The following is a 15,372-nucleotide window of genomic DNA, read 5'->3' as shown; positions in this document are numbered from 1 at the left end:
AGATGTTGAAAGTGTGTCCCTGCCTTTGAGGAACTGGAGAGAGGAAGGAACTAGAGTCAGGTAGAATATGAGGCCACCGTGGCTCCAGGCCAAGAAGCCCATTAAATATGAGCCTGTAGGCTGCTTCACAGGTAGAAGGTTCTGAGGAATAGAAAGGCCATTGTGGAAGGAAGGAGGACATCCCAACCAGGGGATGGGCAGAAGCTAAGGTCACAAAATGTTTGGAATTTTGCATGAGTAATTGAGCCAGCAGGAGACGGGGGAGAACTTGCTCCCAACAGCACCAGCCGCAGGGCAGGCCCAGGGTGTGGTATGTGACGTCCAGTCTGCTGCCTGCAGTGAGGCTGTGCTTTCTCTTAATACTTCCTTTCCCTCGTCTCTCACCCAGCTTCTCTGCAGCCCCTTCAAGGGTGGCATGATGCCCTTCACCCTCCACCTGAGGTCCTGCCTTCCCTCTGCCAGAAGGTGTGTGACTCTACAAAAGAAATTAAGCAGCAGAAACACATCCAGCACAGCAGGGGGTAAGTGGTGCTAGATGTTTAAAAAAAAAAAAAAAATTCCTGGAAATACCAGTGATGTAGGCCCAGAAATTCCTGAGACTTCTTGCTTCTGCATGGGAAATAGAAAAAGCAGGATGATATGATAGTAATTCGGGTCACTATTTCACCGTCCAGAAGGAACTGGCACCTTGGACCAGACTCATGTGTGGAAATCTCAGCAGATGCGTCTAGCACCACCCAGTTCTGCTTGGTCACCTCAGCTCCGTAAGAAGAACTGGACAACCGCCAGTGGGCTCGGATGATGAGAAGGGTTTTCCCTCCAGGGAAAAGCACTCCCAGGTCACCCTGCAGTTTGATCTGATTGTGCTACAGGCCAATTCTCCCTACCCTTGGCTGGTCTTATTCTCTGGGTAGCACCCACCTCCCCACTGTCTCCCAGGAGAGACACGCAAGGCTCTAAAGGGTCCTGCAAGAAAAAAAAAAAAAACAGTTATCAAATGTGTTATTGACCTAAGTCACAACAAAATCTCACATTAAAAAAATATATTTTTTTCTGGTTATGGTAGAAGTGACAAAAGGAAAAACTAGCAGCACTTGTTTAAAGTACCAGAGCAATACAGTTTTCCTTTAGTTTATTGATGCATATGGCTTCTGTTGCTATTTATAGGCAAACAGAGTTATCTATTGTTACATAGGCTTAAAATGACAGTTCTCACAATTCTGCAATTGAGGGTGGGCTCAGAGGGGTGGTTCTTCTGTTTCCCATGGTGTCTGCTGGGCTAGACCATCCACAATGGCTTCTTCTTCACATGTCTGGTGTCCACCGGGGTGGCTGCAGCAGCTGAGACTGGCTGAGCATTTCTTTCTCTCTGCGAAGCCTTTCCAACAGTGGTAGCCAAATTTCTTTACATGGTAGCTCAGGACTCCAAGAGAAAGTGTTTCAAGAGGATAATCCCTGAGGCACAAGCACGTGTCAAACCTCTGCTTGCTTCACTTACTAATGTCCTGGTGGCCAAAGCAAAGAGAGAGAGTGAGAGAGAGCGTCACCAGGGTAATAGTCTGTCACAACCTGTCACACACAGTCAGCAAGCACAAGCTTAGCCCCTGGTTGACAACTGCTTGCTAGAACCTCAGAGAAGCAGCAGAACGGAGCAGCCAGGGATCCTGGAGTCAGACAGCCAGGCGTCAATCCCAGCTCTGCTCTGTACTGGCGATGGAGCTGTGGGTAAACTGTGTGACCTCTGTAAGCCTCATCTATAAAATGAAAGTAACAGCAGAATCTTCCCTCTGGAACTGTCAGGAGGGAGCATGGGCTACCTTAAGGCGAGCGCTCAATTGATCTGCCGTGTTATGCTCTGCAAGGAGGGAGGCTCATTTTCCCAAACAGCTGGGAAGCTGCAGCTTGCAACTATCTTCTGGGGCTTTCAATCAGATCAGGAATGATAAAGGGCAGCTTTTTTCTCTTGTCATTATGTTTAAAAAAAATTAATTTTAGGGCAAAAGGGCTCAGAGGCATCATTCCATTTCTCTCTGCAAAGAGAAGTGTTGTCACCTTGAGGGGGCAGCCCAGGGGACGCAGGGGATGCACAGATCACATCAGACTGTGACGTGCCCTCTCCAAAAAAGTCAGGCCTCTGTGGTCCGCTGCTCTCTCCAGCAAGGGACCGCGGAGGCTTCTGTTCTGTGTCCTGTTGCCGATGGGGGCAACTTGGGGACTTTTCTATTCATCTCTAGCAGCGGAGATGAACAAAACCAAAACACAGTGCCCTGCGACGTGCATTTAATTAAAAAGAAAACAAAGAAGCCTTGTGTGCATAATACCACCCTGATTTATTGTGTTGAAAATCCAATTTGTTCTGACAAACAGGCTTTGGAGGTAAGAAGTGCGTGGGCGGGGGAGGGGAGGCCTCTAAGCCAGGCGTGTCCCCCTCCCACTCCCTCCAGGTCCTGTGCGGAGCCACGGAGCCACGCTGGGCTTGCTTGAGACCTGCGGCAGCTTCCTGGGGCTTTCAGGAGCGGGGTGGGGGACAGGTCCAGCGTGTCCTCGTTTGGGAAGTCTGACTGTGGCATTGGCAGGCACCGTCGCGCTGGAGATAATGAGTCCCAGGCAGCGCCTGCCACTTGGAGTAGGAGCTGGACTTTTCTCAGCAGATGGCTGCAGCTGCTTCGCTCCACCATCCCGGAGGAGGAGGGTGCTTAGGTGATGGTGCTCCCGTCCCAGGGAGGCCCAGTGGATGGGGTTCAGCGATGAAGTGAGAGGAGCCTGGGGGTCGCCTGCCCCAGGTTTAAATCCTGGCTGTGCCGCGCACCAGCTGTGTAACCCTGGGAAAGTCACTTCATCTCTCTGAGCCTAATGTTCCTCGTCTATAAAATATAGATGATTACACATGCAAATTACTTAGCACAGAGAGCCTGGCACATGGTAAACACTCCATAAATATTAGCTAACAACCTTATTGCAGAAAAGAAAGGCCTACACGTTGACAGAACGAAGCTGGCAGTTAGGAGAATTGTCCCCAGGGTTATTTTTGCAGGAGAGCATAATTATGTTTTTCTTCGGAATGGTCTTAATCTCAGAATATTGAGAAAAGCACAGAGAAGAAAATTAAAGTCACCCAGTCTCGCCACCTGGAGACAACCATGATGAATCCATGTAGATGTATTTCCTTCTCGTTTTTTTCTCTCATTGATTTTATAAAAAGGAGAGTATGTCGAACATACTGCTGTTACCTAGTGTCATTACGTTAATGGTAGGTCACAAACATCTTTTAATATAATCATCAAGGGTGGGGCATGGTGGCTCATGCTTGTAATCCCAGCACTTTGTGAGGCCGAGATGGGAGGCTAGCTTTAGGCCAAGAGTTAAATATTTCTTCTATACTATAATTTTAAATGTCAATACTGAGTTCCATTATATAAATGTACAGTAACTCCAAGCCCTGCTTCCTGAGCACCAATGTGCTAAATGATTGACACACATTAACTCACCAAGGTCTCTTTGGGGTAGGTACAATGACCACCACCTTGCAGATGGGAAAACTGAGGCTGATAGATGCAAGGCCACTGCCCAGGGTCACACAGCTGGTTCGAGGCAGAAGCAGGATTCCAGCCCAGGTTTGTTACATCTGAAGCCAAAGGACTTCCCACACCAGAGGGTGGCTGGCTGTCCCCAGAGCAGGTCATGGCGTGCAAGCGGAGGTCTCCGCCTATGGCTCTGTTAAGACTGTGAGCCGCTCAGCCAGGAATCTGCCCAGACAAAAGATGTGAACAGCCTCTTTCCCAGAAAGGATGCCCAAATGGCCAGTAAGACATATGAAAGGTACTCAACCACATTCGTCGTCAGGACAATGCAAATTAAAACCACAATGTGACACCACTGTACTCCTGCCAGAATGGCTAAAATGAAAAAGACGCGCGACACCAAGTACTGGAGTCGCTCACCCTCCACTGGCGGGAACGGAAATTGGTACAGCCACTTTGGAAAACTGCTTGGCAGTATCTATGAAAGCTGAACATGTGTGTACCTTACAACCCAGGTATGTGCCAAACAGAAATGCACATATATGTACCCCAAAGTGCATGCATTCCAGTGTTCGTGGCAGCACCCCTTGTAACAACCTCAAATCGGGAACCACTCCGATGTCCATCGGCAATAGGATTGGGTGACACTCGTTGCGTGAATGTGCCACACATCGAGAGAACGAACCGACTATTGCTAAACACAACAATATGGACGAATCTTCCAAACCTGTTTTCCCGTGAAAGAAGCCAGACGTAAAAGACACATAGCACATGGTTCCATTATATGAGGACCGAGAGCAGGCAAACGTAATATGTGATGCTAGAAGTCAGGAAAGTGGCTGGTGTTTATCTGGATGCTGGTTACTGGGGTGTGTTCATTTCGTGAAAATTCACCAAGCTGTACGCTATGCGCACTTTTCTGGGTAAGTGCGATGCTTCGATGAAGTTAAATTAGAAATCGGGTGCAGGGGTGTGTGCCTGTAGTCCCAGATACTTGGGAGGCTGAGGGGGGAGGATAGCTTGACTCCAGGAGTTAGAGGCCAGCCTGGGCAACATAGTGAGACCCTATCACTTATAAAAGAGTTACATTAGGAAAGGTCCGTCAAGAGCCAACTCACTGCACATTTGTCCCCTCTCCCGCCAGGGCTCCGGCCAGCCAGCGTGGTGGTCCTGCCCAGCCCCCTCGCTGCAGCCTTCGAAAGGTTCTGCCAGGCCAACAATGGCCCTCTGCCCCTGCTGGGCCGAAGTCAGCCAGAAAAGTGGCTGCCGCCTGCCCGAGGCGCTGCCCCGGACTCCAGGTAAAACTGCGTGATTGTGAGTTAGGACTTGGGGTGGGCTAGATGCTGCCGCCAGGCGTCTCTGTGCAGCCTTGGGGACGCCACAGTGCCTGGCACAGAGCCGCACCCAGGGCTGCTGCTCAGGAACGAGCCTGCCATCCCCACCATTCCCCCTGCTTCCCGCGCCCCCTGCCCCTGCCCCTGCTCCAGGTGAAATCGTTGGAATCACAGGGAAATCCAGCCCTGGAGAAATCCCAGTGGCTCTCCCATCTGTCCACCTTGTCACCCAAGCCAGAAACCTGCCTGCACAGTATTAAGAAGAGCGTAAAAATACTTGAGTTACCAGCACCCAGCGAGAGACGCGTTGTGGTGTTTTGCTCCCAGACCTTTACACTACAACCTGTGGAATAAATGAGTCACGCTCCCCACCACGTCGCAGCCTCGCGTCGTCCCTCACCTAGACCTTTAGGCATCTTGTCTGGTCCCCGGCCCTAGTCTCGCCTGCCCTGCGCCCCGCCCCCCGTCTTCTGCTCTCCCACCAGCGGGGCTCTTTCTGTGTCTACGTCTGGTCCCGTGACGCTCCTAGTGCAAATTCCTCAGTGTCTTCCTGTGGCTGGTACCGCAGCCTGGTCCAAGCCCCGCGGTGACCTGCCCAGCTCGCTTTCTCCCCTGGCTCCTGATACTCCGGTTGTCCTCACCCCTCTCCCCAGGCAGAAAGCTCCCAGGAGTGTGCTGTCATTGTCATTCTCTGGACTCCAGGGATGAGAGTGTCCTTTGGAGACCCCCCTGCGCCCAAGTTTGCTCCTCTACATTTTCCCTGGCACCTCCTACGCTGCCGGCCTGGGGACCCCTAGAGCAGGCCCCCCGCTGGGCCACGGGGCTTGATGCCGTCACGCCGCTCACACACTGTTTCCTCTGCCTAGACGCGCTTTTCTCCTTGCCCAACCAGCAAACTCCTGTTCATACCTCAAAACCCAGCACCTCCTCCTCTGTGGGAGAGAATGGATTTCTCCCTTCTCTGTGTCACTCCACCTCGGCTGCGTCTGTTCTCAATGCAGTCTCGCCTACCACCATTAGATTGCAAGGTCCTTAAAGGTTGGGACAGTGTCTTCTCCATCGCCTGATATTACCAGTTTCTGATCTGGTACCCTTGGAAGGACGCCAGCAGGGCCCCTTGCTGAAAACTAGGCATCTAAGCTGGGCGCCAGGACTGGAAATTTCAGCACTAACCCCCTCTTCTCTCCCCGGTCCTTCTAACAAGTGCACTGTCGGGGCCACAGTGAGGGGCTGGAGGCCTGTGAGCTTTCCCTTGTGTCCCCAGAATGGGCTGTCCCCGGTTCCTGAAATACGAGTTCGGTGCCTGCACAGGCAGCCTGGCCTCGCTGGAGGGGCACTCGGAGCAGCTGAGGGACATGGTGGCCTTCCTCCTGGACTGCAGCTTCTCCCTGGAGGGGGCCCTGGAGAAGGTGGGGCTCCCCAGAAGAGACCCAGCAGGTCACGGCCACACAGGAGCATACAAGGTAGGGACACACAAAAGCATGATGGCTTGAAGACGTGTAATACCTTTTATTTTCCTGTGGTGGGGAGGACGTTGGCACAGGAGGCAGAAAACCTAAGCTCTCGGCCCAGCTCAGCCACTTTCTAGCTATGCAACCCAGGACAAGTGGTCAGTCTCTCTGAGCCAACCTTGGTCCTGCCCTGGTCTAGCCTCGGATGACCCAACCTCGGACTGTGCACGCCCAGCGTGGCCCTTCTTGATGGTTCATTGCGGCTGTGTAAACCCAACCCGTCTGGAATTTGTCCTTTAACTTAGGGCATCTCAGTGATATTTTGAAGATCCTGCCTGCTCTGGGGGGGCGGTGCCAGGGAGAACGCACCTGGCTCTGTAAATGTCCCAGGATTAGTGGCAGAGCTTCAGCCAGGCTGTTAGCCACTGGGTTACGTCCCTGTGCAGACAGCAGGGTCATGTTCCTGGCTGGAGGTGGCTCGAGGTGGCCTCTCCTGGGACGTACCCGCTGTTGGGTGCTGCCTCCCTGCACGCCCCTGAGCTTTGCTTCCAGCCACCACTGGTCACCGGGACTGAACTAGATTCCCTCATTCCATTGACCCCTTCCTGGACATTTTTTGGGTAAAGTCTAAGAATTCACTCTGTTAGATCAGTGGTCAGCAGCATAAAACACTGCCGGGCTCCAGTTTCTCTGTCTATGGAGGACTCAGATTGGAGACTTTGTCTAAAATGTCCTGGTGCGGGCTCCGGCCAGACAGGCCCCCGCTGCCCTGATCAGAAACGAGGCTGCCCGCAGTCTGCTGCCTGTCACATGTGTGCAGCGTGTGCCCGAGGGGTTTGCCGGGAGCTAGGAAAGGGTGGGGACGGTGCCCCAGCTGCCAGTGGGGGCCCACGGCAGGGTCTGGCCTTAGACTGCACCGTCGTTTGTGGCAGGTGGGAGCTGGGAGGGTCCTGTGGCCTACCAGGTGCAGCCTCTCATTTTAGATGAGGAGACCGAGGTCTAGAGAGAGCAAAGGACTTGCCCGAGTCCCAAAGCCACACTGGACTCCCGGCTCCCATCTGTAAAATGTCAATAATAGAGGTGTGATGATTAAAGGATGCTTTGAAGAGAGGTGACAGTGCGTGCCCATAGTAAGTGCTCGACATGCCACTCTCCCACATCTCACTGACCCGATCGATGGTTACCAAAGAGCTACTGGGAGAGATGGCCAGGCAGCCATCTGGGATTCCATGGGTGGCCACGAAGGGATGAAGGGCGCTCCCAGATGGGATGTGCCTTAGCCTTGGAGAGCGGCCAGCTCTGAGTGGCCCCAGCATGTTCTCTGTCACTGGCGCTGTCATGCACACTGCTGGCAGGCACACCAAGGCTCCATCCTGCTGCCACCAGGGTGGTAAAAGCAAGCTTTTTTGGTGGCAGCCAAGGCTGTCCCAGCGGATTACAGTCCTAGCCATGTCCTAAATCTTCCATAAGCCCCATTGCAGGTCCAGAAACCACTCAGGGGAGGAAAATGTAGCACCAGCGAGAGTCACGCAGCCATCACGGGCAGCTGCTCTTGAGGCGGGAGGAACGACACAGGCTCAGTGGGGCCTGGGACAGACGCCTGTCCCTTGTGTGGATTCAGGAGGCAGAGCAGACGCCAGCTCCTCCTGCGAGTTCCAGCCCAGGGTTCCCCTCCCTGCCTCCCTCTGCCTCTGATCCTCCCAGAGCGTCTTCAAACCTGTGGCCCACGGGCCCCTTGAAGTTCCTGAGAATCTCAGAGGGTCCATGACATCCGATGGGAAAAATATTACATTTTTGTTTTCATAGCCTCAAACTGAAATTTAGCATTTCCTTCGATCATGAATGTGGGCAACAAACGACCACTCCTGTGTCAGCGGACCCTGTGACTTTGTGGCTGCCGGTGGAAATCAGAGTTTCAAATCCCATTACAGTTCTTCCTGATATCTCAAAAATATCCTATGTGTCTATCAGTGCTTGAAAATCACAATGGTGGTAGGTGTGCCCTCTTTTTCCTCAAGCTGCTGTGAGGCACACATATTGCTGTATCACATTTTTTCATAATTTTATAACTGCACTTGTGATATAATTGTTTTCCTGTGGAATCCTAAGCTTTTTTTTTTTATGCATTTAAAACATTACTTTGATCAGGGGTCCATAGTGGCGCCAGACTATTGAAGGGGTCTGTGGCACATAAAAGTTAAGATTCCCTATTTTATTTTATTTTGAGACAGAGTCTTGCTCTGTTGCCCAAGCTAGAGTGCCGTGGCATCAGCCTAGCTCGCAGCAACCTCAAACTCCTGGGCGCAAGCAATCCTCCTGCCTCAGTCTCCCAAGTACCTGGGACTACAGGCATGCACCATGCCCGGCTAATTTTTTTCTATATATTTTTAGTTGCCCAATTAATTTCTTTCTATTTATAGTAGAGGCGGTCTCGCTCAGGCTGATCTCGAACTCCTGAGCTCGAGCGATCCTCCCACCTCGGCCTCCCAGAGTGCTAGGATTACAGGTGTGAGCCACCGCACCTGGCCAAGATTCCCTATTTTATACCAATAATTACCAGCAAATTTCCCCATCTGTATGCCACATAAAAGTATAATAGAAGCTAATTTTTATAGCAGCTACTGGGACCTGCTCTTGCATTCAGCTGCCTTGAACTGTTGGTGTTGAGGGCTTAGATCTGTACTAATTCTATTTTTTAAGATTTTTCACTTGAGTTTGTTTTTTTTGTCAGACAACCGTGCCTTGTGCCACCCATGCTGGCTTTTGCTGCCCTCTGGTGGTCACGGCGAGGCCCGTTCCCGAGGTTGAGCTGGGAAGGTTGGTGCGGGCCAGCTGCTCCCTTGGTGGGGCACGAGGACAGCCTGTTCACATCGGCGACCCAGGTCAGTGTCCCCTCTGGTTCCGGACTCTGACAGCCTCCCCAGGACTTGGGCCTGAGAAGCAGCAGACAGGAACTTGCTGCGTTCCTGGGCTCCCACAGTGTGTCCTCATCTTTTCCAGGGGGTCGGGGAGCGAAGGCCCTGGATGAGGCTCAAGGACTCTAGCAGCAGGACCAGGGTTTACAGACGCCCCTCAGTTGGCAAAACAGCCAGCCTCACCCTTTGGGGATGTTTGGTAAACATAAAGCTCCTATGAACTTCAAATGAACTTGGGGTAGGAGGAAGGAGAGGGCGGCAGCAGGGCTCCTTGCCTGGAGATTTGGGCTCAGAGCGAGCTCTCATCTGGGCTGCTGTTCACTGGCATATTTGGGCAGGAGAAGACTTTTGTTCACATGTTAATTCAAACTGAAACCCGTTGATCCCAGCGTATGAATTCAACCCGAGTAAGGGAACAGGTCAGAGGGTGAGGGGCTAAAGTCCAGAAGCTGCTGCAGCCTCCCGGAGGTTCCCCGAGGGCCCAGTGAGAGCTTGGGATTGGGCCTTGAGTGCGGGTCCGAGTCCAGGGCACCAGGAGCTCACCCGGCTGCGTAACAGGCAAAATCAGACAAAACACGGCATTCTGTGAAAACGGGACCAGCCACTCATCAGTGGCCGCCGCGTGGATGAGACCCGCTCGCTCTTGCGCCCTGCCCTGCTTCCTCTGCAGCCGCGTCTGAGATAGAGGAATTCAATAAGTCGAAACTGAAGAAGACAGAAACTCAAGAGAAAACTCCACGGCCTTCCAGAGAAAAGCTCCAACAGGAGAAGCAAGCAGGCCCGTTGCTGCAAGGCAGCGCCGCCAGCGTGCACCGTGAGCTCCGCAAGCAGCGCCTTCTTGTTTTGCTTCTTTTAGCCGCTTAACTTTGTAAGACGCAAAGAGGTTGGATCAAGTTTAAACGGCCGGCCGTGCTGCCCCTTTCACATCGAAGAATCGAGAACGACTGACAACAAGGCCGCGCCTGCCTCTCCCCTCTGCCTGTCGGGCTGGCAGGGAAGGAGAACTTGCATGTTGGGGAAGGAAGCAGCGGGGCGGGACGACAGTGAAATCTAGAGTAAAACCAAGCTGGCCCAAGGTTTTCTGCAGGCTGCTAAATGCAGTTTAATCAGAACGCCATTTTTTTGTTGTTGTTCAAATGATTTTAATTATTAGAATGCACAATCTTTTAAATATGCAAACAAAAAGTTTTAAAAAGTGAAAAAAAAAACTGCAATCAGCACTTGCTGCCTTCATCATATAAGGATGATCTCATGGCTGGGCGCGGTGGCTCATGTCTGTAATCCTAGCACTCTGGGAGGCCGAGGCAGGAGGATCGCTCGAGGTTAGGAGTTCGAAACCAGCCTGAGCAAGCGCAAGACCCCGTCTCTACTATAAATAGAAAGAAATTAATTGGCCAACTAATATATACGGAAAAAATTAGCCGGGCATGGTGGCACATGCATGTAGTCCCAGCTACTCGGGAGGCTGAGGCAGGAGGATTGCTTGAGCCCAGGAATTTGAGGTTGCTGTGAGCTATGCTTATGCCACGGCATTCACTCTAGCCTGGTCAACAAAGCAAGACTCTGTCTCAAAAAAAAAAAAAAAAAAAAGGATGATCTCAGGACCACCCACCAGGAAGGTGTCTGCTGAATGGTTTTAGCATTACTGGGGATGGGTTGGGCCCAACACGTCCATCTTTGCTGTCCTCCTCAGCACTTTGGTGGCCGGCCAGGGTTAGGACGCAGTTGGTGGTCCAACAACAGAGTTTAGGTTTGTGTAACGTGACTCAGTCTGTATCAAGATAAACTCGAGGATGCTGGCTTTGTTAGCAATCTGTACGGTGCAAGAGCTGGGCTAAACGCACCCAAGGCTTCCAGAAATCACATCACAGAGTTCGAGATTCCATGTTCTGAAACTGTACCACTCACCACGGACTGTGAGTCACGGGGTATCTGAGTTGTTAAAGCCTTGTGAGGGCGAGGGGAAACTTCCCCTTTCTCCTAAGATCCACTGAAAGATCAACTCACAATTAAGGCTGATTAACTAGAGGAGGAGGTTTATTTACCTTGCACATGGGGAGAATCACCGAGTGATTACCCAACATCTCAATGGGATTCAGATATTTTTATATGCTCCTGTTAGAGGGGTGGGGGCGATGAGGGATGCAGGTGATTCTGTTTAGGTGTAATAAATGGTTGCTAGGTAGGGTGAATGGATGGGGGAAACAGATTGACTATAAGTTAACCTGAGAGGCAGGTATTATGTTTAAAATGATTTGGGCCAGGTCGGGTTGCATTCTTGATTTTCTTTCCTGCAAGATAATGAGATAACAGGGAAAGGAAGGGAGGGGAAGTCCATTGTTCCTTTGTTGGGTCTATCTGGTTATGCAGATAGATGGAAAGCCCCTTCCAAGGACCTGGTGATCTCTAAGGGCCTTTAACTCAAAATATTCTTTATACCAAGGAGTCATCTTTTGGGGTGAAATTTCCTGAGCTCCTTCAGCCTCAATTCCTGCTCTCCTTCACCTCCCCCTCAAATGCCCTTTGAAATAATCCCGTGACTGGAGTGCCTTTCGGAGAAAGAACCATATACTACTCAGTGAGGTCTAATTGCATGGTACCTGCCAAGGGAATTACCTTTTCTTTTTCCATGGGCAGAACTGCTGGGAATCAAGGAACTTTCCAGACCCGACTACGGGGATGCTGTGGTGTGTCAGCCAGGGGATGTTCCGGTGTTCTGGCCTTCCCAGCTGACCAGTCTGGAAGCTGTCAGCAGCTGCAGTAAGTTGGGGGTGTAACAGGGCAGTTGCTCTAGCCTAGAATGGAACCCTACTTCTCTAGTTCTTGAAAGCGTAGGCTTACAGCCCAGTGGTTTTTAAAATAAAGCCATAAAACAAAACACAGGACAGAGACCTACGGCCTGCAGTGAATACCTCTCTGGTTTCCTTCTTTCAACCCCGGGGCTGGCCTCACCAGAGCAGCTTGTCTTGCAGCTCAAATGTTTTGATTAAATATATTTTTGTCTGCTGAAGTCTCATAGCCCATTCTAACAGTAGGATAAACCTTGAGCTTGACTTTTTGAGATATGATAGAGATCCGTGGGACATTGGAAACAAAGGTGAAGCCAAGAAACACAACCAAACAAACCATTCCCACGGTGTGTGCAAGGTGGTTGAAACTAGTACCATCCGAACGTTTCTTTCAAAGATGATGTTACAATGAAGAGACACACGGGGGCGCCCTCACTGCTCATGGTAAGGCAGGAATGTGATAGAAACATTACAAATAACAACTGTTGAGGCCCATGGTCATAGACACTGGAAAATTCCGTCCAGGTCACCCCCACTTGCACCCTAAAGCATAGGATTCAATGTTACTGTAATTTATTTTGAAAGCATTCATGAGAGTTTAGCTGTTAGTATGGCCTCATGAGAGGGAAAGATTATTTTTACTATGTTGAGACGGCATAGATGCCAAGATCTGTAGGATTCTATTCGTTTGTGTCTAGTTAATGTGCATGTATTGAGCACCTACTGTGTGCCAGGCACCCAGACCTGGGGAACACAATGCTGCACTGGACAAGATTCACTACTCCAGGAGCTGTGGTCATCTCTGAGTGTGTGTGTGGGTGTGTGCATGGGCACATCCACACTCATGCATCCCTGTCACATCTCAAACACAGTGGCCCTGCCGCTCTCCTGCCGTCAGCCTGGGGGAAGCCCTGCAGGGGAGGTCCCACTGCCTCGGGCACCCCAGCACACTCCAGCCCTTTAGCCCTGACGGTGATAGCATATTTGACTATAAATGACAGCAAATGACATTAGTCAAGGGCAATCTTGAATCATTCTCAGATGCCAATATTTAAAGGCCAGGTGCAGTGGCTCATGCCTGTGATCCCAGTACTTTGAGGGGCCAAGGCAGGAGGATCTCTTGAAGCCAGGAGTTCAAGAATAGCCGGGGCAACGTAGCAAGACCCCATCTCTACAAAAAACAAAAAAATAAAAACTTCAACATTTAAACTTCTATTAGAAATAGATTATTTTCTGCACACCTTGCAACTGTTGGCAAAACCCTATGTCACACTCTAAACTGACTGTTCTGATGTTTACCCAGCTTTAGGGCTACTAGTTTTAGGTGCTGTCCAAAACACAGAAATGCAACAAGTACATTCATCAGATTCATTATTTCTTCCCCTTATATATCATGTCTAAAAGTTATTTATCAGTTCTGTCTTTTGAAGTGTTGGCTGACCCTGGCTTTCTATTAAATCTAAGAAACTTTACTGCTTCTTAGATTTAATAGAAAGTTGTTATTTACTCAACTCACATTTACTAAACACCTAGTAGTGCAAGGCACTCCGTGAGATTCTGAGATGCATAAGCAATAGTCGTGCTTCTCTAAAAGCACACAGCAGGGTGGACTTCGAGTACTCAAGGATAATGATGACACCAAAGAAGGCAGAAGAGCTAAATTAAATATAATAAGCATTAAGCACTAGTGAGCCAAGCACAAGGAGATAAGAGTGAGTAAGATTTGTCTGGTTCGATGACACAAACCATCATTTATTGAGGGCTTACTCTGAACCAGCCACTTTGCTAAACACATTTATGTACATTTTTCAGTTTAGTCCTGACAGCAGCCATGTGAGGCACATCATTATTTTATAGTGGAGGAAACAGGTGTAGACAGGGCGAAGTCACATCTCAAACACAAGTGCATTTGCCATAGTTATTTCTCCATAACTATGCTAGAGTGTTACACGTTGCCTGTACTCTAGTAAGGGAGAGATTTTTTTTTAAGAACAGGATTAGCATAAACCAAAACAAAATGTAAGTGTTATGAGAAAAATAGAAACTATGTTCACAGAGGGAACCAAATCTAACATTTGCTGGAAAGTCAAGCAAGATGGCTGTGTGCGTTGTAAGAGCTCAGTAGCTGCTCGCTGACATCCATGGGTAAGTTGAGGGGATCGCTCAGAGCTCTGGCTGCTGTGGCTGAGGCTGTGCCTCACGTTTCCCACGCTCGACTCAGCTTCCCTCTCCTAAAGGCAGAGGCAACTGTTCAAATGGAGCTAGATGTAGCCATAAGCCAGCTTGTTCTGACCTCGGTGCCAACAGGCGGCACGGGGAGTGCTGTTGGTAGAGGTGACGCTCCGGTGCCATCGTGCCCAGCAGCGGTGGCTTAGCGGGGAGCGGACGGGGCTGGATGAACCGGCTGGGCTCAGTCCCTCCTGCTGTGTGTTTCAGAGGCCCCACTGGCTTTCGCCAGCACGCCGGGCAGCACAGTTATGACCGACCTGAAGGACACAAAGGCTCCAGACAGTCTTCTCAGCCCGGAGAGAACCCCAGAGGTCCACCGCATTTCCCAGGATCCTTTGCACTACAGCGTCGCGTCAGCCTCAGCCGTTCGGAAGGTCCGCGAGCTGGAGGCCATGATCTCGCTCGACCCAGGTAAGAAGCACGCACCCTTAACAACCCGGGACACGCATCCCTGCTGCCACGTTTGGTGAAAAAGAGGGCAGGATGCAAAGTATATCCACACTGTGATTTTTTAAGATTTTGTACTGTTGATGAATCCCAAAAAAGTTAGAGGTAAATGCACCAAAATGCTGACATTGATGATCTCTAGGTAGTGGCATCGTGGGTGATTTTTCTTTCCTTCTTTATGGCTTTTTTTATTGTTTTTATTGTTACTCTAAATTTCAACATTAAGCATGTGAGGGCATCTGGTGAGTTTATTAGCTGGGCACGTTGCCACCCGGAACTAAATAGGATTCGGCAGGTAAGGAAAAAAAGAGAGTGATTTCTAGCAGGCGACTGCCATCGTTTCACAAAGTTACCTATGTATTTAATAATGTCCCTAATCTTCCCCCTTTGTGCCCTTGCCCTGGGCTGGGCACAGCATGGATTTTGTTTAGACTGGGCGGCAGGGCTAGAGGAGGGGATGGAGTCTCCTCTGGGGATCCCAGTAGGGCAGGACTCTGCAGCTCCAGCCTCCAGCTTGCAGCCAACCTGTGTGTCGTGTGTGGTGTCTCTGGGAAAGGACAGCCCTTCTGGACATGGGACAGGGCTGGTAGGATCCACCAGGGCATCTGCTGATTCCCATTGGGAAGAGGTTTGCAGAAAGCTGGTTGACGGGCCTTTAACTTCTAAGCCCAGGTAGCCAGCAGAGA

The 15,372-nt window shown here is 50.6% G+C and overlaps 1 protein-coding gene across 3 annotated transcripts in view; it reads left to right on the top strand.

Moving 5' to 3' along the window:
- The window catches only part of DGLUCY (D-glutamate cyclase), a 76,098-nt gene that overhangs the window by 29,335 nt on the left and 31,391 nt on the right, over window positions 1-15,372 (top strand). For all 3 annotated transcript variants that reach the window (XM_076003774.1, XM_012773944.3, XM_076003773.1), the window contains exons 2-7: window positions 389-521; window positions 4,666-4,819; window positions 6,120-6,318; window positions 9,038-9,188; window positions 11,859-11,981; window positions 14,447-14,650. In XM_076003774.1, coding sequence (XP_075859889.1) covers window positions 416-521; window positions 4,666-4,819; window positions 6,120-6,318; window positions 9,038-9,188; window positions 11,859-11,981; window positions 14,447-14,650 — 937 coding nt within the window. In that variant the 5' untranslated portion in view covers window positions 389-415. The remainder of the gene's footprint in view (window positions 1-388; window positions 522-4,665; window positions 4,820-6,119; window positions 6,319-9,037; window positions 9,189-11,858; window positions 11,982-14,446; window positions 14,651-15,372) is intronic.

Source organism: Microcebus murinus, chromosome 6 (genome assembly GCF_040939455.1).
Source record: "Microcebus murinus isolate Inina chromosome 6, M.murinus_Inina_mat1.0, whole genome shotgun sequence".
In the NCBI taxonomy this organism is placed as follows: domain Eukaryota; kingdom Metazoa; phylum Chordata; class Mammalia; order Primates; family Cheirogaleidae; genus Microcebus; species Microcebus murinus.
The sequence above is the reverse complement of the archived record's forward strand: the minus strand, read 5'-3'. Positions and strand labels throughout refer to the sequence as shown.